The 27,833-nt window shown below is 41.5% G+C and overlaps 1 protein-coding gene across 1 annotated transcript in view; it reads left to right on the top strand.

Annotated features, from left to right (window-relative positions):
• The window catches only part of Ryr2 (ryanodine receptor 2), a 561,576-nt gene that overhangs the window by 179,806 nt on the left and 353,937 nt on the right, over nucleotides 1-27,833 (top strand). The window contains 1 exon segment of the mRNA XM_051151477.1: nucleotides 17,657-17,761. Coding sequence (XP_051007434.1) covers nucleotides 17,657-17,761 — 105 coding nt within the window.

Genomic DNA, 27,833 nt, shown 5'->3' with positions numbered 1-27,833 from the left:
GTACCACAAACTCTGGCTCTCCCAGACTTTCCATCCTCTCTTCGCCATGTTCCCTTAGCCTTGTAAGGGAGAGAGGGGGTGTGATATCTCTTCTAATGAGGGATGAACACTCAACAGTCATGGACACTGACACTCCTAGACGCACATTTGTCCTGGACCCGCTTGTTCAATATGTGATCGTGAAAACACTCACATCATGTTGATGTCAATTTCTGTGTAATAGAAAATCAAGCTCTAGTAGAAGGAACAAGCACAGGGGATGATGATATCAAGTGCTAGTGAGGCATTGGAGCAGTGGGGATTGGTGTCCATTGCAAATGAAACCAGTGTGTTGGACTCTGTAACTCCTTTATGTCAGTTAAACATGCCTCCACTATAGGATTCAGTTACCACAGTACTTGGGCAAATGACTTGAAATGTAAGGTCCAAGTAGATACCTTCCCTTGAATGCTAATAGAAACCTAAGTCATGGTGCTCCAGCCTGGGACGCAGCCAGAGTGTCTTCCAGCAGGTATAAAAATAAACTATGACACATCCACACAGTGGGGTGGGATTCCACAGGAAAAAGAAATGAACCATTAATCTGAGCGAAGACGTAGAGAAACTTCCAGGGCACATTGCTAAATGAAAGAAGGCAGTCTGGAAATGGCATCACGCTATGTGTTGCCAACTACACATGACATTCTAGAAAAGGTAAAGCTGTGGAGACAATGGCTAGATCAGAAGCTGATGGAGGATAGCAGGGTGGTCAGGAAGAGCGCCAAGGCTTGGGCAGCGGGACTGTTCATTTGATGCTGATGTTGATGAGGTGCAAGTGATAGGGCAGGGAACATGTGGGACCCCTCTCTGTCTTCTTCTCAGTGTTACTGTGAATGTAAAATTACTATAGAAAACCAATCTATTTGGGAACAAGCTAAGCAACCAAGAGGTAACTCTAAATATTTACCAGAGAGGAATTCATATATTTAAGCTACACACGTTGAAGCCATATGGATATGTCAGCAGTAATCAACTCAAAAGTTAACCCAAAGTGTATATAGACATATACCTTGTTGCTCTATGTATGTTATGTTAATATATGCAAGATAATTCTATATAAGCAACTAGGGTCTGTATGTAGCAGCGTCTGAATAAGCATACAAAATGGTAAGCAATAATTTCAGCAGGATGGAATTAAATCAAGGCGGGGCACTTAGCTTGCTTCATTTCTATATGAAAGGATTTCATTTTTATCTGGCTATTAGGCTACAGATGCTGATTACAGAATCGTGTATGCGTATGAACATTTTAAAAATTATGTATGTACATGTGTAGCTGAGCACAGTGCCTGCAGAGGCTGAAAGAGGACATCAGAGTCCCTGGAGCTAGCGTTACCTGAGCTACCTCACATGGGTGCTGGGAAACGGATGCAGGTCCTCTGTAAGAGCAGGAAGCACTCTTAGCTGCTGAGCTACCTCTTTAGCTCCACAATTTGTATATATTTTATTTTTGAGGTACCAGCTCTGGACAATGATACTTGATCTGCAATGAGATATTTTTAAATGAGTAGTACCCAAGCAGTTAATTCAGGAAGTTCTAGTGTGTGTGTGTGTGTGTGTGTGTGTGTGTGTGTGTATGTGTGTGTGTGTGTGTGTGTGTGTGTGTGTGTGTGTGTGTGTGTATGTGCTTGCAGTATTAGATTTACAGTGTCAAGGTTGTACCTTTAAAGCCCTTAGAAGAAATTGCTTTACTGGAATTTCGTTGCAGTTCAAAGCTTGGTGTTGAGGTTAGGGAGCCAACTTGCTGCAAAGAAATAGAAGGGAAATGAGCTGAGGAGACTTGTACTGGAGCCTACACCTGCATCCTAGCAGGCTGCAACGTGAGCTGTTCTGACTGCTGGTAACTAAACTTTACCCCAGTATTTCAATTAAAATCTCCAGTTTGCACAAAGCCCATGACCAGGTCAGGGTTCCAGAGCTGATAGGATAAAAAAGAAAAAAACAAAACAAACAAACAAACAAAAACAGAAGCCGCCTTCCCTTGTCTCTCCCACATTCCACACCGCACTTTATATAACAGATGGATGGAGGCTGGTCTCGGTACACCTGGCATTTCTCCAGCGTTACTAATTAAGCATCTTATGATTTAGCTCACTTCTTACGCTCCTTACCGTGGGTTCGCCTCAGATCATATGTATTGAGAGTTCAGTCTTACAAGACGAGATGTCAGATGCTGGGTTCATGCACCAGGCTGACACTGATACATCTGACTGTAAACCAAGGCCTACCAGGCCTCTTCCCATAAGCTAGAATGACACTCAGACATCAGATAGTGTCTTCACCGATATTTTCAAAACTGATTTTTGGTTTTTATTCTTTGGTGGTTTAATATATGTATTTATTGAATTGTTGTTTTTACCCCCATGACCTCTCATTCCCCTCCTTCTCCTACTGAACCTCTTTTCCTCAACAAACCCCCCTCCTACTTTCATGTCACGTGCACCTGTCTGGGAACAGGTGTTCAAAACAGGGACCTGTGAGGGGCCATTTATGGTCTAATCAAAAGAGTAGGCAACATAGTATTGTGACTTTGTGTTACGGTCAAAAAATGCAAAATGAGTATTTAGTAACTTTGCTAGCATAGGAATTCTGACCACAGGTGCAGCGACTCTGAGGGAATGTAAGTGACCAGGACAAGCCTTTCTAGATTTGCTGTATTTGCAGTACCTCCTTACAGCGAGCTCATGTCTTGCTGACCAGTGCCCCTGATGCATACAAACTGATGATCTCACTACAGAGTGAGCTAGCCACATTCTTCACAGTTTATTCACAAATCACCTTGGTGGCATCAGGCTTAGGCAATAATACAAAACCATTATACTGAAAGAATTGAATCTAAGCTCATCAGAGGCATCAGTACTGCAACCTTCAGTACGCTTTCAGTTGAAATTTCAGCACTTGCTGAACATAATGGCACATGCTTTTAATTCCAGCCCTAGGGAGTCAGGGGCAGGTGGATTTCTGAGCTGGAGGCCATTGTGGTCTACACAGTGAGTTCCAGGGTAGCTAGGGCTATAGAGACCCAGCCTTAAAAACAAAATAAAAAAAACCTAACAAACAAAAACCCCCAAATAAACAAAATGAACCAAAACAAATTCCCAGCTTTATGTGTATATGTGTGTGTGTGTGTGTATTTCTTTTTATTTTAAAAGATTTATTTTATTCTTAAAAGTGTGAATGCGTGTGTGGGAGTGGTAGTGTATGTCCATATGTGTGGAGTTGTTTGTGGAGTCCAGAGATGGCGGGAGACCTTCTGGAGGCTGGAATTCTGGGGAGCTGTGTGTAAGAGGTCTGACAGTGCTGGGAACTGAATATGGACCCTCTGCAACAGTAGTTACTCACTCTTAACCTCTGAACCATCTCTCTAGCCCTGTCTATCTTCTGTCTGTCTTTCTGTCTGTCTGTCTCTTCTTCCTTTTGCTTGTATGTGTAATTATATGTGTACCTAGGGTATGAGAAGATTAGATTATAACAGGGTTAACACATTCTCATCTTAAAACCGGGAAGAAAGGAGTGAGATTTCATCAGTAAACTAGCATTTCTTGCCCTTTAGTTATCTTTCCTTTGTCTGGTGAATGACACTTGGTTGTACAACATCCCTTGTGTTAGTGAACCAAGGCTTTCTGCTGGTGAACGGCAAGTCCACGCGTGGAGTGTATCTGCTTTTGATGTATAACAGGAAAATACTTCTCTGGGCTGGCAGGGCTCTGTTGATAGGAAGCTCTAGTGTAAACTGTTGACAAATGTCCAGTGCTCAGAGCAGTCATGGGGCAGACTGAATGTTGGGCTCCCATTATTTAGGAAGACACCCTTGATCCTTTTACTTCTACTTAGGTCCCCTCAGAAGCACACAACTCATTCTCTGCCATTCTATGGAGAAACACATATTGGATATTGCATTAGTAAAGCACACATGAAAAAAAAAATCAAAGAGCTGCTGTTTCTTCCCAACCCCTCAACTCTTTGACATCTGAACTATGAGGAGTCAGATCTTGATAGTAGTTAGGTCTGACATGGGCTTGGCCCCAGACATTCCTGGGAAGGCCGATGTGAGTTTATGTTGTTAATTACATATCTTGCCTACGGATTTACGCCTTCCGACAGAGGCCAGTGCCCTTGTAAGGTTATCAGGATCAGTGAGACACTCCGGACTTGGGCAAGAGCCAAGGCTTTAGCTAAGAGGGAAAACACTTGCCTAGTGTGTTCAAGGCCATGGGCTTAATACCAGTGCAGCAAGAAAACAAGAAAAAGCTTCATGCGGTAACTAAGTTTTTGAACACCTAGTTGGAGCGTTATGTAACATGCGCCATCCTTGAGAAAGTATTTCATCACCTCTTTGGGGCCTTTATTGGTGGAGGACAGGATCTGAAGTCCTTTGGAAAAACTGATGCAGACTGGCTGAAATCATGCTAGGAAATTATTTCGGCCCAGTTCTTCTGCTCTCTTCCTCTGCTTCCTTCTTCCCACGTCTTCCTTTCCTTTTCCCTTTTCTCCCTCTTCCCTCCCTCCCTCCTCTTCCCTTTCTTCTGTTCTCTTCCTTCATTACTCATGTTTTCTCTTTTCTGGCTGTCTACCAGATTTCCAGGAGTGTCTGAACCAGATCACAGTGTTCTTCTGCAAATACAATTTTCAGTTCTTTTGAAAGGTGGCACACAGAGCTTAATAGCTAAAACTACGTTCAGAAGGATGATTACTCAGCAAAAAGACCAACATGTGGTTTTCAAAGGCCAGTTGCTCTCGTTGGTCTTGGTTTTGTATCTTTGAAAGCCAGCTTTACTTAGGGGGCAGAGGAAGCTGTGTAATGCCTTCTCAAAGCATGCGGGTGGGCACAAGTTCGGTATTACAGAGAAAGCAAAGCCAGAAGGTACCTGCTTTCCACTTCTCAGGAAGCTCTACTGGGTTACCTGGGCTGTGAAATGCATCATTAATAGTTGAATATGTGCTTTTTCCACAAAAGCATGTAAGCTGGTTAGTGGTAGAAGTGGACGACACTGAAAAGGGCTGAACAGCAGGATGCTCACTGGGGATCCTGACACTGGTAATTTGGACAGGGAGGCAGGTGGTTCATCCAGTTGTTAGCAAATCACCTGGGGCTGCTCATCTTTCTTCTCCATGACCTGCTAGTGAGTTATGAAGAAATTGAAGTCAGGTTCTGTAGCAAATGAGATTAAATGAACAGGCATTTTATCAAGCCCCAGAAATATGCTTCGTTCTTATTTCATCAACCAGAGATAGCCACAAACACAAACTGGGGTGTAATATGGAAGAGACCACTATAATCTGGGCTAAGCTTAGGGAAATCAGATGGATAGTTACTGTAATGGAGGATGATATGATTAGCTTTCTTGTAAAAAATGAGTGATTTATGTATTTGTGTATGGGTGTAAATGGCACATGTGCAGAGGTAGGGGACAGCCTGTGTGCATCAGTTCTCTCCTTCAACTGTGTGATCCTCAGGCACAGAACTCACATTGTCAGGCTTGGAATACAGTGCCTTTACCCACTGAGCTGTCTTACTTGCCTCAGTATTAGCTTCCTTCTGTACCACCGAAGCTGGCTGTTTCTTACATTGTCGCTCCCCTTGTCTGTCATTGTTATGGTACAGAAAAGCCCATCTTTTCTGGAACTTCTGAAATAGATTCCTTTCATGCTACCTCTACTGAATTTCCCCCCCTAACTATGCCTGGTGATATCTCAGTCAACAGACCCAGTCTCTGGCTTCATCACCTGGCTTGACTTCACTGTTGAATTTTGCTCCTTTGAAAATGGGCCGTCCCTCTTCTTCTGTGATTGTCTACCTATCTAGCATGTTTTCTTGCTTCTTCTTTGTGTGCCTGCGTCTGCATGCATGTGGGTGCACATGCGCATATGTGGAGGCCAGAGGTTGAAGTCAGATGCCTTCCTTGGTTACTCTCTGCTACAGGGGGATCTCATTGATGCAGCTGGCCTAGCTGCAAGGGATCCCTCCTCGGCAAGCTCCAGGGATCCCTGGGTCTCCACCTCTCCACGTCTGGGACTACAGACGCATGCTAGCTTTGTGATGAGGGTTCAGGGATACAAAGGTCCTCACACTTTGCTTATTGACTGAAACAGTTGTCTCCCCAGCACCTCCTTCTTTTCTTTTTAAAGCCATTTGTGTGTGTTACTCCACCATCCAGCTTCTTCATGCTTCTCTTACTGTCTTCTCTCCCTTTTCTTTGTTTCAGGATATATTGTCTCATAAGTTTTTAAAAAATTATTATTAATTATTGTAATTTATTCACATCACATCCCAGTTGTAATACCTCCCCTCCCCCGCTGTTCTTATCTTCCTGTTCTCACCCCCTCCTTTTTCCATTCTGTTCCCCTCCCCATGACCTCTGACAGGAGGGGTCTTCCTCCCCTATCTTCTGACCATAGCCTATCAGGTCTCATCTGGATAGCCTGCATCCCCTTCCCCTGTGCTCCAACAAGCCCTCCCCACGAAGGGGCAGTGGTCAAATTGAAGGCACCTGAGTTCTTGTCAGAGGAAGTCCTCCACTCTCCCTCCTCCTCATGTGGAGAATGAGCTGTCCATTGGCTACATCTGATCTGGGGGTCTAGGTCCTCTGCTTGCACTGTCCTCGGTTGGTGCATTAGTTTGTGCAGCCCCACCCCCAAGGACCAAATTCTCCAGCCTTGATAGTCTCCTTGTGGAACCCCTGACAACTTCCCTCCCACTGCGTCTTTTCACCCCCAACTCTTACATACAGCTTGCAGTGAGTGCATCACCTAGAGTCCAGCTGCATGTCCCAGTATCTGTCCTGATCACCCATTGCATAGGTGGATCTATGCTGGATTAATATCCAGTTATAAGTGAGTATATACCATGCATGTCCTTTTGGGTCTGGGTTACATCACTCAGGATGATCATTTCTAATTCTGTCCATTTGTCTGCGTATTTCAAGACTTCCTTGTTTTTGATACCTGAATAGTATTCTATTGTGTAAATGTGCCACAGTTTCTTTATATATTCTTCGGTTGGGAGACATGTAGGTTGCTTCCAGATTCTGACTATTATGAATAAAGCCTCTATGAACATAGTTGAGCAAATGTCCTTGTTGTATGGTGCAATGTCTTTTGGGTATATGCCCAGGAATGGAGCAGTGTCTTTAGGTAGCACTTTTCCAAATTTTCTGAGAAAGTGACATTGATTTCCAATGTGGTTGTACAAGTTTGCACTCCCACCAGCAATGGAGGAGTGGTCCCCTTTCTCTACATCCTCACCATCATGTACTGTCAGTTGAGTTTTTGATCTTTGGATAAGTGTAAGATGGAATCTCACAGTTGTTTGGATTTGCATTTCCCTGATGACTAGAGATGTTGAGCATTTCTTTAAGTGCTTCTCAGCCATTCAATATTCCTCTGTTGAGAATTCTCTGTTTAGCTCTGTCACCCATTTTTAATTGGGTTATTTGGTTTGGTGGTGTTTAATTTCTTGAGTTCTTTATATATTTTGGATATTAGACCTTTGTCAGATGTAGAGTTGGTGAAGAATTTTTCCCAGTCTGTAGGCTGTGATTTTGTTCTGTTGACAGTATCCTTTGCCTTACAGAAGCTTTTCAGTTTCATGAGGTCTCATTTATTAATTGTTGACCTTAGAGCCTGAGCTATTGGTGTTCTGTTTGGGAAGTTGTCTCCTGTGCCAATGAGTTCAAGGCTCTTACCTACATTTTCTTCTAACAGATTTAGTGTATCTGGCTTTATGTTGAGGTCTTTAATCTACTTGGACTTTAGTTTTGTGCAGGGTGATAAATATGGATCTATTTGCATTTTTCTACATGTAGACATCCAGTTAGACCAGCACCACTTGTTGAAGATACTGTCTTTTTTTCATTGTATAGAGTTGGCTTCTTTGTCAAAAATCAATTGTCCATAGGTGTGTGGGTTTATTTCTAGGTCTTCAAATCAATTCCACTGATCAACTAGCCTATTTCTAAGCCAGTACCATGCTGTCTTTATTACTGTTGCTCGGTTTGAGATCTATATGGATCATAAGTTTTTCTTATAGGCTCCAAAGTAGTAAATGTTGCCCAACCTTTCCAGGTGATTCTCTTTCTGTTCATTTCAATGGAGAGAGAATAACAGAGCCAAGAAATGAGTCAACCCAGTCTAATGCCATTTCTGTTGCTATGATAAAATAGCTAGTTAAAAGTAAAATAAGAAGAAGGAGGGTTTATTCAGCTTATAAGTCCAGGTGATAGTCTATCCTTGTTGGAAAGTCAAGGCAGGAAGTCAAGCAGCTAGTCTCATCTCATTCATAGTCCAGAGCAGAGAAAAGCGAGTGGATACATACTTAGTGCTTTCTTCACTTACACAGTTCTGGACCACCTGGCCAGAGAATGGTACAATCCACATTGGGCTGGGTGTTCTCATATGAATCATCAGTCAAGACAGTCTCTCACAGCCATGCCCACAGGCCAGCCTACTCTAGACAATTCCTCAATTGAGGCTCTTTTCCCAGGTGGCTCTAAGTTGTGGCAAGTTGATATTTAAAACTAACTGATCAGCACACATATAAGTTTAGCATGCTGTGTTGGTTTGAATAGATACGGCCCCTAGAGGGTCATATGTTTGAATGTTTGGCCATATGGAATGGTACTATTAGGAGGTGTGGCCTTATTGGAGTAGGTGTGCAAGTGTGTCACTGTTGAGGCCAGGTTTTAAGGTCTTAGATGCTCAAGCTATGCTGCGTGTGTAACTATCCAGTCTCCTCCTTGCTGCCTGCAGATCAAGATGTAGAACTTTCAGCTCCTCCAGCACCATGTCTGCTTGCCAAGAAGATGATTGAGTAAACCCTCGAAACTGTGAACAAGCCCCAAATAAATGTTTTCCTTTATAACAGTTGCCATGGTCATGCTGTCTCTTTGCAGCAATGGAAACCCCAACTAAGACAAATACTGAGCCACTGAGCTTATTGGAGTTACTCACAGGAATACAAGTGACTTGGTCAGCTGCATCACCCAAACTCCTCTCCAGCATGAGTGAGGACTCACAGGAGCTGTATCCCTGGAGTCTCCCATCTCCAGCCAACCTTCCCCTCATATGCCCCAGCTCTTCCCAAGACTGTACATGGTTAGGGAAAGACTACATGATCCAGGAATGAGCAGGAAGGAATGAATGGCTGGAATCTCACATGATGCCTCATGACAGCCCACCCTGAATCCTGTTCCCCAAGAAAGATACCAGGCCTGATCTTGAGAGTGCCTCCTGCTGATTTCACAGCTCCTCTGCTTCGAAATGGCCACTGCCATGACATTCTCTGAGGACAGAGTCCCATAATAGCAGTTACCCTTCAGTTAGCATTACCTAGTGTGCTGGTGTTTCAGGGTATAAGGCGATCACATCTTCTCCTGGACCAGAAAGGTACTGCCTCAGCATGTCTGATGTCCTCCCATGGAGACTGGCTTATCCTGAAGCCTCGGCTGTTCTCCTCATAGTGTGTTGTCTCCTTCTTCCTATCACTGCCTTCTGTGAGCCTCAGTTCAGTCAATAGCAGCCCCATCTTAGCAGGGTTTTAGGGGTCAAATTCTGGATTAATGCCTAGTTCCTGTATTACCTTCTCCATCCTATTGCTTGTAGAATTCTGTTTTTCTTTCCCTTTGGCACCGTGTCTTGGAGTTTCAGCACATGAATCTTTGATGTGTTGGTGGGAAGCTCCATTTAAATCTTGTCCATGTCATAGCAGGAGGCACAGTCTAAATTTAGAGTATTCTTGTGGCTTTGTCAAGACCCTGTGTTCATTGCCTCCCTATAATGGCTGATGGAAGTGGAATTAAGAGTTTTCATGTATTGATGCATCTTGTCTGCAAGGAAACCTTTCAATACTGAGTGGATCAAGTCAAACAGCTTTTTGCTGACATGCATTGTCAAAGTAAGAGGAGACAAGCCTGACTCAGAAGAATCCTGCTAATGGCCAGTTCCTTTCAAAGGCACATGGACTAAGTTACTCACCTAGGTGGTCTGACTTTCAGCCTGATGGGCAAAGGATAAATACAAAACCTTAAGCTTTGGTGCATACAGATATTTAGCTTACTGGTTATTTTTTAAAATATATTTATTTCTCACCCATGTTTTTGTGAATGAGTGCTCCCAGTTCCATTTCATATTGTATTTACTATTATAAAAGTGGAATTTGGTGGTTCTAGGGAGATGACTCAGGGGTTAAGAGTGCTTGTTGCTCTTCCAGAGAGGAACAGAGTTCTATTCCTAGTACTCATGTTGAGGGACTCACAAACGCCCATAACTCCAGCTGCAGGGCATCTAGCACCATTTTCTGGCCACCAAGGCAGTGTTTCTCATCTTGTGTGTTGTGACTCCTTTAGGGTTGCATATCAGATATTTATACGATGATTAATAACAATATCAAAATTAAAGTTAAGAAGTAGCAATGAACTATAGTAAAGGGTCATAGCATTATAAAGGTTGAGAACCTGAACACATGTGGTACACACAGGTCTACACATACACACATAAAGAAAATTGAATATTGTGTGTTGATCTGTCTTCTTTTTTAGGAGTGGTGGGTTTCTCTCTCTCTCTCTCTCTCTCTCTCTCTCTCTCTCTCTCTCTCTCTCTCTCTCTCTCTCTCTCTCTCTCTCTCTCTCTCTCTCTCTCTGTGTATGTGTGTGTATGTGTGTGTGTTACCTGGGCCTCTAAGTGTACATGATTATGTGTAGATTCAGTTCCATTTTTTTTCTGTTATACCTGTCTTAACTTTTTTTGTCTCTTCTTCTTCTTCTTCTTCTTCTTCTTCTTCTTCTTCTTCTTCTTCTTCTTCTTCTTTTTCTTCCTTCCTTTCTTTCTTTCTTTCATTGTACCTTTCATGACATAATTTCTTATCTTAAAACCAATTTTTCTCTGGATGATACTGATGCAGCTTTTCCAGATTTCTCAGGTTGATGCTTTCACATACATCCATTTTATAAATACCTTTTTATACACACATCTCTGTGTAGCTTTCAGTCTGTGGGATGTGTCTTGTCAATGTTTATCTATGCTTATAAATGGTATCATACCAAAGCAGCTCTTGTCCAGCTTTATTCTCTCTTTTGGTGCTGGGGGGCAAACCACCCATGTGAGGAAGAAGCTGCCCCACTGAGGTATACAGTGGCCTTGTCTTCTATTGTTAAGCTATATTTGTAAGAAAATAATACCTCTTTCCAGGTGCTTCCCCCTAAGTCCAAGACCAAGATTAGTTGTCCTAATCATCTCATCACAGCAGTGTAGATTAGACTTTGCATTTTTTGGCCTCTGCCAAAATCTTGACTGTATATTTTAGAGAGTATAACAATTCTAATTTCAGGAATTTTCTTGCTAGATTTTTATATGCAGCTTTCACCATTGAGTACATCTCCTGGATTAAATCTTTCATTCTTGGATATTAATGTCCTTGGTCAAAATCTGAAGAGGTCTTTATATTTTAGGAAGAGTTTCCTAGTTGGGTCTTTGTTTGTGCATCACTTAGCATGCAGCACTGATGGTGACGAATGTGTATGCCGTTTTGAGCGGGCAGGGACCCGCACTCTATGAGGGACCTCATACTCGAGGGTAGGACAGTACATGCGTGACATCTGCTGCTTGCCTTCGAGTCTGCAGGCCACCTGTGTGTCTCACATGTGTAATTACAGTGGCGATTTATGGAGTTAGGTCTAGGCAACATGGGGCTTCCCTACACTGTCACCTTCACAGTGTGCCTGCTGGGTCAGCTCCTTGGAGAAGGGGTTAAGGCTGTTGGTCCTCACAGCCTAGCTGGTGCAAAGTTCTTGACAAACCATTTTATCTAGTGAGCAGGAGGTGGTATGTGGGGTGGGGGTGGGACAGAAGCAAAGGTGGGGGATGCCGAGAAGAAATGTCACATATATCTCACCCAAAGTGCAGCAGCTATCAAAGCCATAGATGTTTCTTACGTTTTTGTATGCCATATACACAAACACATACACACATATATATGTATATATACATATATACACACATATACATATATACATAGATATGTGTATATATACATATATATGCAAATCATATTTATCAAGTAGCTATCCCCTAGAATTATCTTCCTAAAATATCCTTATTAAAATATTTATTTTAATTTATGTGTATGAATATTTTGCCTGTACATATGTATGTTTACCCTGTATGTGCCCAATGTCCTTAAAGCTCAGAAAAGGATGCCAGGTACTCTGGAATTGGAGTTATGGATGGTCACGAGCCACTATATGGGTGCTGAGAACTGAACCAAGGTCCTCTGTAGGAAGAAATGCTCTTAAGCCCCGAACCACCTTTGGTTTCTTTATGTCACCCATTGACCCTTTCTGATCCAAATTATTTGGTAGATGAGTTGGAATATTTGGCTAACCAAACTGTACTTCAGTTTGTCAGATTCAAATTCAGGTTTCTAGACTATGAGACTTCACACTACCCCAGAGCTGTCCAGATCTCTCAACTTTAGTCAAAGAAAATCAAGCCTCCAAGCACAGCTCCAAGTTTAATTCCATATAGCAGGTCTTGTTTGCATTGTAATTCCACTGTATACCACTCCTATAAAGAGTTTCAACCAGAAAAGTTGCCTCTTCTACAGCAATCTTGACTCTGATCTGCACACAGCAAGGGAAAGAGCTTTAGGCGTGCAGATAGCCCTACAACATGGCTGGCCACAAAGGATGGCTGTTCCCATGCTACACTCTTGCTCCTGTTTGTTCTTTCTCAGAGGGCTTGTCTCAGGTTGTTAGCTTCTACAATGGCTCTGATTCAGAGTCACCAAATTGAGCTGGTGCACCTACGAGCAGGTTCTGTCTAAATCTCCTTTTCACAAACTTCCCCGGAGACATTACAAATCCACAGTTACCTCAGGAGTCACCATCAAGCTCATGGTGTGTTGAGATGGTTCTCAGGCAGGGCAGAGGTCTCTCCGACACTAATATTCAACACCTTTGGTGCCCTGTGTTACTTTTTCCTTTCTTATCTCTACATTTGTATGACAAGGCCAGATGCTTGCTACATATGCAGCCATTAAAAACCGGGCCTTTGAGCAGTGTGTGAAATTGCCTTGTAGTTAATTAAGCTGTTTGAACAAGAGCAATGGTCTCATGTTTTCATTCATTATTGTGTCCTTTTCATTTATTTATTCCTTTACTTATATCTTTACTCAAATGGTTCTAAATTCTGAGAATTCAGTGTTATAACTACAACTTTTAAAATATTTTTGCATGTATGTATTTATTTATTTCTGTGTGCATGTGTGCATGTGTGTGGGTGCTCCTCCTGGCGTGAGTAGAGATCAGCTTTTGGGAATCCGTTCTTTCCTCCTACCATATGGGCCAAGAGGATTGAACTCAGGTCACTGGGCTTGGTGGGCTCAGCCTTTATCTGCTGAGCCATCTCACCAACTCTATAACATTTTAGTAATAGATTTCTTCACCTTGATCCCCTTCTTAGATCAGCATTCTAGTGTACATGTAAATGGCTGGAAATTATAGATTTTATATACAGCAAGTATGCAGGTCATACCTAGTGTCTGAATGGTTGGTAAATAGCACTCCTATTTGAGATCATAAATAATAGGTTGGGGATGGAGAGATGGCAAAAATAGCACAGGGCACCAAAAGGTGTTGAATATTAGGACTGGAGAGACCTCAGCTCTGCCTGATAAGCATCCCCACACACCATGAGTCAAGAACAGATTGATGGTAACTCCTGAGGAAATTGTGGTTAAGCGCGCACACTACTCTTGTAGAGAGCACATGTCCTTTACAAAAGTTCCCAGCATGCAGGTGGAGCGGGTCACAACTACCCATAACTCCAGCTGCAGGGGATCTAGTGCTATCTTGTGGCCTCTAAGGACAATTGCACACACATGACATATGCTCACACAGTATGCACATAGTTTTAAAAAAAAAGCCTTTATAAAATCATTACTGCTTCACATTTTATAGGGCAGAAATCGACTTGCTTGCAGTGGGCTGGCCTTGGCAGTGTTAGAAGCGAGAGGCCTCATGGAGTGCCTGGGTGTTCACGTATGCTACTTTGATAACTTCGAGAAGCCTGATGTGTTATTCTTCTCATTTTGTAGGACAGGGTCTCATGTAGCTCAGGCTCACCTTGAACTCATTACGTTGCTGAGGTTTGACTTTGGACTTTCGACCGTCAGCCTCCACTACTCCAGTGCTGCGGTTATAGGGTTGTATAGTATACTCCAAGTATAGTAATACTTGATTTTTGCTACCAGTTGAAGCCACTGAAGCCAGGACTTGGTGGAGGCTAGGCAAGGATTCTCCCACCTGAGCCCCATCCCCATCCTCTGTGCGTTACACCTCTTTAGTAGGAGCAACCTCTTCTCTGATTGCATGAACGGGGGTGGCTTTTCACAATTTCATGGATGCTAGTCAGTAATGACTGCCACTCAAGACGCATGTGAACAGAGTCGACATATTACAGTATTAAAGAGAGAGAGAGAAGTATACGGGAAGAAATGTGGCATACAGGCATCCTTCTAGTTTTGCATGGGCACAGTGGGTCTTTGGTATTTAAAAACAAAACAAAACCATGTACTATTAGGTTGTATTATGGACTCAAACATGGTTCTGTAGCACCTTGAAGAGTAGTATTAATAAACTATGGATGTTGAGTAGAAACCCTTTGAACCTCCACTAATTCACAGGAGATTTTCATAATTAAGTGCTAAATTGGCACAGCTGTGGCCTTTGAAGTGGCAATGTCCTGCTAATCATCCCTCATTTAAACCTACTAATGCCTTCTCCTACCTGGACCCTATTGTAGTCCAGAATGCCAAGCTCAGTGCCTCCAGCTTTTCTGAATCAATGCCTGGGGATACCCAGGTGTACCAGCCTCATTAATTAGCAAACATTTACCCTTGTCTTTCAAGGAGGTGACACGCAGAATTCATGGACACAGGAACAGTCTCTGCTGTGCCTCATATTCTGTGGATATGAGTGGAGAGGAAAATGGTAGGGTAAAAGGGAACTGGGGAGGTGGCTCAGTGGACAAAGTCTTTGCTGTGCAAATGCGTAGGCCAGAGTTCAGATGCTCAGCCCCCGTCAAACATTCAGGTGCTGTGGCGTGTATGTATAATCCTGGTGTGAAGATCTGAGACCAAGGATCACAGCTCATGGGCCATCAGTCTAGTATCATTCTGTGAACTCAAGGAGAGATCCCAACTCAAAAAATATTAGAGAAAGTGATGGAGAAAGATATTCAGAGGACATCAGCCTCTGGCTCCATATATCCTCACATGCACATGCGTGCACACACTGACATATATACTTACCACACAATAAAAACAAAGACATTAAAAAGACCTGGAATGATGAACTTCCATGGAAAAGTGAAAACCTTGAAATAGCATTTCCAGGCCAGCAATATGGTATAGTATTATGACTAAGGTTTTTAAAGCCATGGGAAGAGAAAAACATGTACTGAGTTTTGTTGTGTATTCTGGCTGATATTTCCCTCTCACAGTGTGTAGGAAAGGTCACTGGTCATGAGACCAGAGTTGTATTGTCACCAAGGGAACATATAAGTATCAGAACAGTGGCTCGCCAGCTGGTGGGTGAAATCTTGCCGGGTCCCTGTGTCCAGTCAGTACAATAGCAGCAGCAACTCGATTGTGCCACTCTGTTGTTCCTCTGGTGCAGGGAGGGGCTGACCCTCAATGGTCACAGTACTTTGCCAAAAGCTGCTCAGCAGATGGGTGGCCAAGTGCTGATGAGCCTGCCTCAGCCACAGGCCATCTGGTCTGTCTTCAAGTGTGCCATGGGGTTCTTCCTATGGCCCAGCCAGGCAGCAGCCGCTTTCTTCATTTGCGCTTTCAGGAGAATGTAGGCTTCCCTTAAATGGGAGAGATTAAATTATATCGTATTGGGGTTTTTATCCCCCTAGAAGACAGATTTTTTTTTTAAACTCGAGTCTCAATGGAGTGTTCATTCAGGCCACAGATAGGGAGCTCAGGAGTCTTTCCATGTGACTTTTACCTCAGAACTGAAATCCGAGTCCTTTCTTTTTTCTTTGCTGTCAAGATATCAAGATTGAAAGCAGCACACATTTCTAAAACACATTTTTTTGAGCTGCCTCCATGTTGCCCAGAAGGTGGCTGGAAGCACACCGAAAGGAGGTATAAATGTTAAACTAACTTGTTTGCCTTCTTGATGGGAACCTAGGATCCCTAACAAAAATGAGACAAAGCCACTGGCAGAGTTAAAACTTCATGCATTCTTATAGACATGCGTTTAGATTTCAGGAAACAGATGAAGAAACATACCTGTAAATAAAAATAACATGGAAAAATACAGTACACCCTTACATGCAGACAGGAGCCAAATCCCCGTGTCACAAGATGGAGGCAAACTATGAATCCAGCTACAGCAATATAAATGTTTATCTTATACCCAAGAAAAGGCCTGTGTCAGTGACTATTGACCGCTTTTGCAGACAACCTGGCTTGGTTCCCAGCATACATGTGGCAGTTAACAAACATTCTTAGTCCCAGTTCCAGGGGATAAAATGTCCTTTTCTGACCTCTGAGGACACTGGGCACACATGTGATATACATGCATAGGTGCAGGCAAAACACACACACACACACACACACACACACACACACAGTGTGTGTATATATATACACATATACATATACAATTAAATCTTTAAAGGATCAAAAGCTGATTATTTTTCTACTATTAACTTTATCATAATCTTTTTCTTTTTACATGATGGAAAAAGTGAATTCAACTTTCTATATAAAAATATCAAGAACTATTACAAAATAAAAAAAGACAAAAATAAAAAATCAATAGTGACAATGTGAAGCCCTAAGAGAAGCTCCATGGTTTATTTTGTTATTGTTGTTGTCGTCATTTAAAAATGTTGTTTATTCACTTTTCCATGGCTTTGTAATGAGCACTCTAATTGTATAGAAGTTCACTGGGTATATAGATTTGGGACTGCCAAGTGCTTGTTTGAGCCGCTACCTTAAACCAGCTGTGTCATGTTTTTATATGAAAGTTGATTAGAATAAAATAATTTTATTTAAAAATAAATATTTAAAAATATAGATATTTTATTTAAAATAGCTATTTTATTTTAAAAATAAAGTGATTTTGGGGCTGAGAGATGGCTCAGTGGTTAAAAGCCCTGACTGCTCTTCCAAAGGATCCAAGTTCAAATCCCACCACCCGCATAGCAGTTTACAATTGTGTATAATTCCAGGGGATCTGACACTCTCATACAGACGTACAGGGAGACAGAACACCAATGTAGAAAAAATAAAATAATAATAAATAAATTTAAAGTGATTTTATTTAAAAATAAGTATTTAAGAAGTGGACAGCATCTGTGGAATGATACTCTGTTGGCCTCTGACCTGCACACATATGTACACATACATACTCCTGCACCAGCACACACATAAGCACATGAAGGCATACATTCACAGACACATAATAAGACATCAACTATGAATCATAAGCACAATGCATGCTACATGGGAAGAAGGTGGTGAGAGGTGACAGGTGGGAAGCGAAATGGAGCTTTAGAAGTTCACCTGGCTGCATGTCACCCTGATGGCTCTTCCTCTCTCCGCATAGAATGTCCCCCCAGACCTGTCCATATGCACCTTTGTGCTGGAGCAGTCCCTGTCCGTACGGGCTCTGCAGGAAATGCTGGCCAACACAGTGGAGAAGTCGGAAGGGGTAAGTACCCACTTTCTGTGTTTGTTTTTAACTGAACTTAGCTGTGTGTGAATGTTTGCCTGCCTGGATTTTTGTTGTTGTTGTTGTTGTTGTTGTTGTTGTGTGACGTCAGTGGCTTCTTCATGTAGCTTCCTTACATTTGACCTTCTACTTTATCTAACAGGCTTAGGGTGTCATACACACACTCACACACACACACACACACACACACACACACACACACACACACACACACACACTCACACATACACACACACACACATACACTCACATGTGCACACACTCACACATGCGCACACACACTCACACATGCACACACACACTCACACACTCATACATACACACACACTCACATACACACTCACACACACTCACACATACACTCACATGTATACACACTCACACATACACACACACACACACACTCACACACACACTCACACACATATATTCCCTAGTGCCCATCTGCTTCATGCTTATGTGTATGGTTTGTGTATCTCCTTAAAAGTCCCCATGTCACAGTTTGACTTCTAGCTTTATGCCTGATTGTCACTGAGCTCTGTGTTATCTACAAATGCCCTTTCCCAAGTAATATGCCCTAAGCATCTTTGTAACTAATGCAAATTTCATGGCACCATTCTGTGTTTTAAATAACAAAACCATAGCAGTACAGCTTCAGCAAATTGTAGTTTTGAAAACAGCAAACCATCTCCTGAAAATTAAAATTCCTATCCTATCTCCTAATGCTGATATTTTTCCTTGAAATCCCATTGGGTTGTTTTAATTATCTTTATTTTCAGGAGACACAGGACTACTGCTTTTTTGGGTATTACCTTCTCTTAATCAGCTCATTAAAGTTTTCAGGTAACCAGGGAGGATAAATGGCCACCCAATAGCTTCCCAGTTAGCACAGTGCTTCATAGTCTAATAAACTATTTGTTCCCAAGAGTTCAACTGGGACTTTTCTTTAGCCATTATTGGCTATTTGTTATTTTTGTTGAGCCTTTTTTTTCAGTTTACATAAATAGATAAAAAATATTGTCATAGTGTTTCATATGGTGACTAATTGGCTATGCTACAATATTTACTTTTTTAGCTTTAAGGTTTTCAAACACATTTTAAAACTTTAGTTGGTTTTCTTATCAATTCTAGATCAAAATTTCACACATGAGGTGTATATGTTACCAATCTGGACAAACCATTTATGGTTATTGTAATTTTCCTGAAAGTTCTCTATTTGTCTGAAATTATTCGAAAATAAAAGGGAAAACAAAACTAAAGTCTTTCAAGAATAATCCCGTTTCTTAGTTTTTTTTTTTTTTTTTTTTAGGTGCAAGTTGGAGCACAGGTATCTATCTCACAGTATTGGAATGAAATCTTAAGAAATTCTGTGAGGGACTCTGCTTGCATAGTGTTGGCAGGAGTAAAAGTTTTGTAATGAACATGGGAGACAGTTTGAAGGCACCTCAAAAATTAGAATTGTCACAGGACCCAGAAATTCCACTACGAGTTGTAGATCCAGAGAAAGTAAAATGAGTATATTAAAAAGGAAAAAGTTTTAACGTAAGGACCAAGTGTGGAAGAGAATAGTCATTTTTATTCACCATTATACAAAAAGCTGGTTTACCCGCCCTCAAATGTGGTACATGCACTATGTTTTCTTAAAATCACTTGTGGTGAGTACCAAATACAAACTTTTTATATCAACAGCTTTGAAGTTTCTTTTAGAATTTATATTTCCTTTAACAAGGGGTTTCATTCTTTTAGAGTGAAGTTATGAAAAAGTTTAATTTTCTGTTGAAACAGTGGTTTCTATCTGGCATTGTGGCTTTTGAACATCACAGAAACATACCAGTTCTGAAATTTGAGTCTGTCTTTACAAAACAAAAAGCCCCTAAAGAGCCATTTGCTTTTGCTTGCAGGACAATGTGCATTGTTGCATTCCCCATTGTGGTGAATTCTGGTTTACCTCAGTTGCCCTAAATAAATTTTTTTTTATACTGCAAAGCTGCTGCTTTTTCTGAAATTAACTTTGGAAAGCACCGAATCCGTGAGTTTGAACTAGGTGAGCTCTGAGTATCCTGTGCCCAGAGGAAGCAATTTAAAATACTATTTAGGGATGTGTGCTTTTAACGTTTTATTGCTAAAACTCTGGACCCTCTCTTCAATGCTCTTACTTCATTGAATTTAGTTTTGAATTGTTCTCTAACTAGAATATTTCTACTACAGATAGACTAGGCATCCATGTAAGGAGTTGGATCAGCATTTTTCAAAAGCCCCCCAGGGTTTCTGTAGCCACTAAATCGGATGGAGATTAGTGGGGGTCACCTATAGCAGTTGTTCTCAACTTGCGGGCCATGGCCCCTTTTGGGAGTCAAATGACCCTTTCCCAGGGGACATCATTAGAAAATAAAGTTTCAGCCAGGTGTGGTGGCACACGCTTTTAATCCCAGCACTTGGGAGGCAAAGGCAGGTGGATCACTGTGAGTTCAAAGCCAGTCTGGTCTACAAAGTGAGTCCAGGACAGCCAAGGCTAACACAGAGAGACCCTGTCTTGAAAAATCCCCCCAAAAAACAATAACAAAAAGAAAATACAGATTCATTATGATTCATAACAGTAGCAAAATTATAGTTATGAAGTAGAGATGAAAATAATCTTACGTTTGGAGTCACCATTTGTAACAAGAGGGACTGTATGAAAGGGTTGTGGCATTAGGGTGAGAGCCACTGTCCTATACAGGGTGTTGGGGTGTTGTGAACAGTTTGGGGCGTATCATAATGGACCTTCGGAAGGTCTAGGTTCAAAAGGCCTCTTGGGTAGTGACTGTTTCCCAACAGCTCATGGCTAGGACGTGCCGTGGGAAGGTGCTGCTGGCCTGTAGGAACCAGTTCTCCCGCACTCGGCACACATGAGAATCCTTCTTCCTGGTCACATGGCCCCTCTCTAAACCAAAAGCATTGATCATTTTACCCAAAGTGATGAAAGTGTCCAGTGCATGATAAAACAGAGATAGATCTGAGCTACACCTGACTTTCGACTGAATTTCATTTAGTTATTTGTTATTCAGAGGGCCACAGCCAGCTGCTCTCAGATGCGCTCTGATGTCGAGCATAGAGAGAGCCCAGCGAGGCTGCAGGTGAAGCACCTGCTGTACTGTGCCCAGTGCATCTTGCCCCATTTTTTTTTTATGACATCTACACTCACACACATCTTTCCTTCTCTTTCTTCTGTGAGTCCCACATTTGCTGTGGATCTTAGTTCTCTGAACCCATCAGTGTGCGTTGCTCAAGTCTTCTTGTGAGTCTTGCTCTTGCACAGTATTCTGAGGAGTGGCTTGAGAGCCCCAGGACTGCCGTGTCTTAGCTCTGTCCTCTGCTCAGAGGGAAGGCAAGTCTTCATCACCAAGTTTGAGTACTGATCAGATGATGCTGGGTGTAGGAGAGTTAGCGTTCCCTTCAATGTAGCTTCTAAGTCACATGTGGTGGCTCACACCTGTAATCCTAGCACTTAGAAGGCTGTGGGGGAGAGATTGCATGAGTTTGAACCCAGACTGGGGCCACATAGTGAATTCTCAGAAAGCCTGGCCTACAGTGTGATATCCTATCTATAAACAAGCTATTCATATCCATTACTTAATTTTCATACATGAGCAACTCACCTGGTTGTCCTGGAACTCATTCCTGACTGTGTTTTCTCTGATTTTCATGGCTTCCTTCCTTTATGGAATCTTGGTTAATTCCACATCCCCTTCCTGCACCAATATCCCAACTAGGCTTGCCACAGAGAGTTGAGCAGTTTACTGATGGAGTCACCATGTTAGAGCACAGTGACAGCACTTGCTGTTCTGGTTTCAGAAAGTTTAACCCTTTGTTTAACTTTTGCCCTTGCTGCAAGTTTTTATCTTGGTTAACTTACCAAAAATATTTGGCATACACTTCTCTTTATATAATTTTAATTTTAAACACATCCTTGAATCTAATTATTCTGTGTCTGCAGGCATGTCTGCCAAGTGAACAGCGACGCAGGATAGTGGAAAGAGCGTGGTGAAGAGATTTATTGAAACTTCTTTCTAAACTAATGTTTGCAGTACTAATCATTAGTTGTGAAGGTTTCTCTTTTGATGCCATAACTGCAATACACAACTCGTATGACCTATTAGGAGCATGTATCTAAAAAAAAGAAATACTTTACATTGCCTGTATTTCTGACTTTTGGTCTGGTAGCTCCTGGGACACTGTGGAGCCGTGTCCCTTTTGACATTGGGTTATACCTATTTGACTGCTCTTTGGAATACTAAGGGTACTATAGTGTTTTCCCTGAGCCTTAAATGTAGGGGAGAGTTGCAGAAATAAGAGCCAGAGGCCTAGGATATCTGCTGCTGGATGTGTGTCCAAGACATTGCAGAGAAATTGCACCCATCAAATACTAAGCATATGGTTGAACAAGGCCAACATAGGAACAACACCAGTTGACACAGCAAGCTTGGCAGGGATAGTCAACAAGATTTCATTCTAGATGAAGAGCTACAGGTGACCAGTGGCTGCTAACAAAGGGAGAGTTGATGTTGTTTAAGGGACCAGCTCCCACATAGGTTGTCCGACTTCAAATGATCAGCCTTGGATCTATTACCAGCAATGCTAAATGAATTAAGTAGGTGGTATATACACATATGCATATTTACATATATGCATGTAACAGTAGTAATTAAGGAAGAAGAGGTCATGAGTTGGGAGGGAGGGAACGTGGCAAGATCTGGGGGAGTGAGATAGAGGCATTATTCATGTATGAAGCTCTCAACAAAAATTAAAATTAGACACTAAGAAACAAGTTTAGCTTAATCCAGGAAGATGTGATTAAAATTAACTAGAGCTTGCCCATATAGCTTGTTCTCAGATGGGGAAGTATGTTGGCATTTGTGTTACTTATTGATTTTAATTTATGGTAGGTGTATCTCACTGTGGACCTCAGTGGTTTACTATAGATTATGAGTGGTGCTTTTAAAGCAAATAGAATTTAGGATATGATAAAATGTTATGAAGAGATAATATCAAGTTGAATCTTGAGTGCATTGAATTCCATCCATCCATTTATTTAATGCCAACATTCTAAACACTGGTGAAATAAGCTATGTCATATAAAGTCTCCATGGCTCCAGTGATAACTCATGTGAGTTTTGTCATCAATGGTTCTATGATTTCAGGGTCAAAAACCAAAAAACAAAAAACAACTGCCGTGCCCCTGTGAGGAGTCTGTTACATATATGTAGGATTTCATATTACTCTGAATTTTCCCTTAAGTTTTAAGCTCACTGTTCACATGCGATCATTTCAATCTGTTCCCAGAATTAATTTGTTCTTATTAGGCTATCCTTTAGAATTGAGGCAGAAAATGGAACTTCCAGGGTGAGAATATGTGATGTTTTCAACAGTATTATTTATTTTCTGAGAAAATAAAAACCACCTCACTTAGTATAGCGGACCCTCAGAAATCCTCCTGCCTCAGACTCAGAGGTGTTAAAGTTTCAGTCAAGAGCCACCACATCTTGTTCAGAGGTCTTTCTCTCTCTCTCTCTCTCTCTCTCTCTCTCTCTCTCTCTCTCTCTCTCTCTTTCTTTCCGAGACAGAGTTTCTCTGTGTAGCCTTGGCTGTCCTGGACTCATTTTGTAGACTAGGCTGGCCTTGAACTCATAGTGATCCGCCTGCCTCTGCCTCCTGAGTGCTGGGATTAACTGCATGTGCCACCACGCCCAGCATTCAGAAGTATTCTTAAAGTACTTAAATGGTTCCATCTACTAAAATGGTTTGTTATTTGATATGAAACTTTAAGAATACAGCTTGTTTCTAAATAGTTTTGATGTCTAATAAAAGGGACAGGGCTACCCAGTGGCTTGAATGTTTATAGAGCTAGCAGGTAGAAGTCAGCTGTGTTTTTTGTGAGAACTAAGAGTTGTAGACTGTGAGGTACTAGCATACTTGTTATTCTCACAAAATTTCCTCTCTTTGAATCACACGCTCTGAGAACACTCAAAAGTGCATCAAGCCAAACTCACTGGTACATGATTTTTAAAAATACACTTTTCAAATGTCAAAGCACCAAAAAATGAGTTTTTTATGAGTACATGTATTGAGCCTCGAGGCATTGATTTCAGACAAGTAGCTACATTAAAAGAAATGATCTTGTACCTGCGCAAGAAGAAAAGGTGAAGTTCGGGGAGTCTGATGCTGCGTCTTGTAGTGGCCACGTGCTGAGATTATACAGCACACTCCCCAAGTCCAAGCCCTGGGAGAGTGACGCATGCCACTGAGCCATCTCCCTACCTGTAGTGTCCTTATTTAAAACATGAATCAAAATAATAGTACTGCCCTCGTGGAGTTGTGAGACGACAGTACTGTGGCAGACATCACACTAGCCCATCACAGGACAGGCATCCTGGTTGTGTTCACATCAGTGTTATGATTTCCCTGTTGAGTAGGGCTGCATAGCTTTGTCTGCATACCCTACCCCCCTCCCAGAAGAAAGCAACTATAAACTGTGGGCTAAATATAAAACCATCTGAATCATTACCTTCATTCACCACAGAGAATATCTCTTTAGCTGTGCTGTAGTTTTAGCTGTAGTTTCCTCTGTCTCTTAAAACAAGTGACCATCACTGTAATGTAGTGGCTTAAAGCATTGACTCTCATCTCACATTTCTGGGACTCATATATTTTATTAGTTTTTGAGAGCTGGAGGAGAGGTTGGTGTAAGCAGGCATGCTAGTTAAATTTCTCATTAGCATCTAAAGACACCAGACAAAAGCACCCTAAAGGGGGAATGGTCTATTTTGACTCCATCTATGGTACTGAGTCCCATGGTGGGGAAGGTATAGTGGCAGGAAAGGTGGGTTGTCATATTATATTCACAACTGGGAGCCAAAGAATGGCAAATGCTAGTGTTCAGCTCATGTTCTTATTCAGTCCAGGTCTTAAGCCATGGGAATGGTGACACCCATGACAGACAAGTCTTCCTACCTCAATTTAATCTAGTTAAGATAACCCCACCCTACTCATGGCCAAATGCTAATCTCCATAACCCTTTACTGTTGACCTAGGGGACAATTCCAGATCTGGCCAAGCTGACAATTAATGGTGGCCATCTTAGTCAGTCAGTGTTTTTATTTGTACTTCAGAATGCAAGGGGCAGCTTCTAATACCCAGAATGGCCTCTGCTCTCACATCTATGAAATGCTTGATGGATTCATGCTTTTATGCCATAGATAGTATGCTATCACTGCCTCTCTGTGTGAGAAATCGCTATTCTCAAATGTCTACTACAACTTACAGTGTCTTCAGTGGCTGCACTCTGCTTACATCTGTCTTCTGGAGCATCCTCTCAAGTAAACTAAAGACAGCCACTTCAGAGGATGCCAGTAACTTGAAATTTTCCTAATGGATGTGTCATTCACTATTGTGCCTAAAGATTGTGTATGTGAACATATTTTTCTCTTCACATACAGAATTGAAATTGGCATTTAAAATAAATGGGATTATAATTTTCTAAAGGTCCTCCAGCTGCACACATTTGCTGAACCTCACCTATTTTGTTGTCATGTATAGAATGTGGACATCTATGCTTGAAATGAGCATCTTTTATTTGTAGATATTTGGTTTCTTTATATTCAGGAGCAGGGGTGCATGAGTCTGCATTTGTTTCAGGTACTTCACAGGGTCCAGCATCAAACTCAATAAAGAGGTCAATTTAATCAGTGAGTAATTTAATCACAGTGGCAGAGTTATAGGCTGTTTTTGATTATGAGTCCTGAATGTACAGGTTATTTGATTTGATTAGAATCATTCAATTTGTACATTTTCTCAGATTTCTTTTGAGCTTACTACACATGCTACACACACACACACACACACACACACACACACACACACACACACGCGTGCGCGCGCGCGCCTGTTTCCTAGCAAATGAGCAACATGGTAAATTTGTGTGATGATCTATTGCAGAATTAGTTATATTTCTGTTGCTGTGATAACCAGTTATGGTAGTAACCAAAGACTCCTTAAGGAAGAGAGAATTTATAAGTTTACAGGATTTTTGTTAGAATAGTACTGAGAGGCTGGATCAGTTAGCAGTGTCTTTTATGTTTCTTGACTTTATTTGGTAGCTACTAGTTAATTCTTACTCAGACTGATGGCAGCTCTTTGGAAGTATTTACAGGACTATGATAACAAAAATTTGAGCTTGTTTGATTCCTCATCTTAATTATGTTTTTAGACAGTTACATATGGGTATGATTGGGGTATTTCTTATTCCTACAGGCCATGTAGCTGTGTGGAGCCTGATATACACGTCCCCATATCCTGTGTGGAGCCTGGTATACACGTCCCCATATCCTTCACCATGCACTTGTCCTGGTATCCTGGAGTGCCCAAGGGTCTTGATTCTCTTTTCCTTCCTTCCTTCCTCCTTGGTTTTTTGTTTATTTGTTTATTTATTTATTTTTTTTGAGACAGGGTTGCTTTGTGTAGCCTTGGCTGTCCTGGACTCACTTGATAGACCAGGCTGGCCTCAAACTCACAGAGAGCTACCTGCTTCTGCCTCCTCAGTGCTGGGATCAAAGACGTGCACCACCACACCCAGCTCCCATGAGCATTCTTTGTGAATGTTGACTGAGAGTTCATGAGTCATCTTCTGATCCATGGCACAACTGCCCCTAGCATGTGTAGGACCTGAGTCCAAAAGGAAGAGGGCTGGAGTTATTTTTAAAACTGCTGTTTCCCTCTTCACACACCATTTCTTCACAGTGTATAGAGCTGGAGTTTAAGGCTGTGTTTCTTTCATGAAGTCTAGGAGTGTTCAGGTAGACTTGAAGTGTCCTTAAAGCTAACATTTAGGATATTCCTCCTCATAGTTAAGTAATAAACCCATCATTATCCATGATGATTTTCTCCCTTTATGTTGGTTATCATGTTTTTAAAAACACATTCAATTCATACACAGTCCCAAGTTTGAGATTGAAAGTTAAGCCTTCTGCCATACAAGTTATGTCTTGTATCGTATCTCCAAATAAAAACGATTATAGATACATTATAGAATAATAATATAACAGTGATTATAGATACATTATAGAATAATATAACAATGATTATAGACACCTTATAGAATAATAATATAACAATGATTATAGATATATTATAGAAATGTACCACCATCCAGTGAAGTCTGTCCTAAGAGGTTGCATTTTCCCTTCCACCCACTGTTCATGTTCTTCTTGGTTTTTTATTGTCTCAAATGAGATTCCTTGCGGCATTTAATTGTGCTTAGTAATTCTGATAAACTGCTCACCCAGCAGCCAGCTGCCTGTTATTAACTCAGGGACCTGCTATTTGAATTTGTTAACATGAAGGCTTATGCAAGAGCCACTTTGATATACTCTCTGCCTTGTGAAATGAAGTGTTGGTAATTTTGAACTTGAAGTGTGCATATTTCTCTGAATTTGGATAAAATTCAGAGATCATTTAAGGAACAATAAAGTCAAGATCCTGCTTCTATAAGAGGAATGACTGAGGTGATCCAAATGTTCTACTTCCTACTTTAAGCTTTAAGGTGGGAGGGGGAGAAGCGGTCGAATAAAAACTATAAATCCTTTTTGCTGAATTAGGCCACATGTGAGGGTCCAGGACTCCTGAGGTGATTGGAGTCATGACTGACAGATCTGATACAATGGAAGTGTGTGGGTCACTTATACAAAGCAGGGTAAAAAGAAAAGTTGGGCTAATGTATGTAATTTGACAAATTACTGGACTTGCTTTTGTGGCCTCATTTGCTTAATTAAATTTATGGTAATTTTTTTTCTCAAACTGACAGCAGAAAGAATTTTGCAGTCTCATGCAGTTTAAAAATACATACCACAGCCATCATTCTCATGGGCAGATACGGCTTTAGCATTTATAATCTCTCTAATAAGAATGCTATGTCCATGTGTCCTCATTTACTGCTTTGCATTTTCCATTTTGAAATTACTTGGCCTGTTCCTGGAAATACTTTTCAGAGACCTCAGTTTGAGGTCTGAAGAGTCTG

Source organism: Acomys russatus, chromosome 9 (assembly GCF_903995435.1).
Source record: "Acomys russatus chromosome 9, mAcoRus1.1, whole genome shotgun sequence".
Taxonomy (NCBI): Eukaryota; Metazoa; Chordata; class Mammalia; order Rodentia; family Muridae; genus Acomys; species Acomys russatus.
This window is presented reverse-complemented; position numbering and strand designations above follow the sequence as displayed.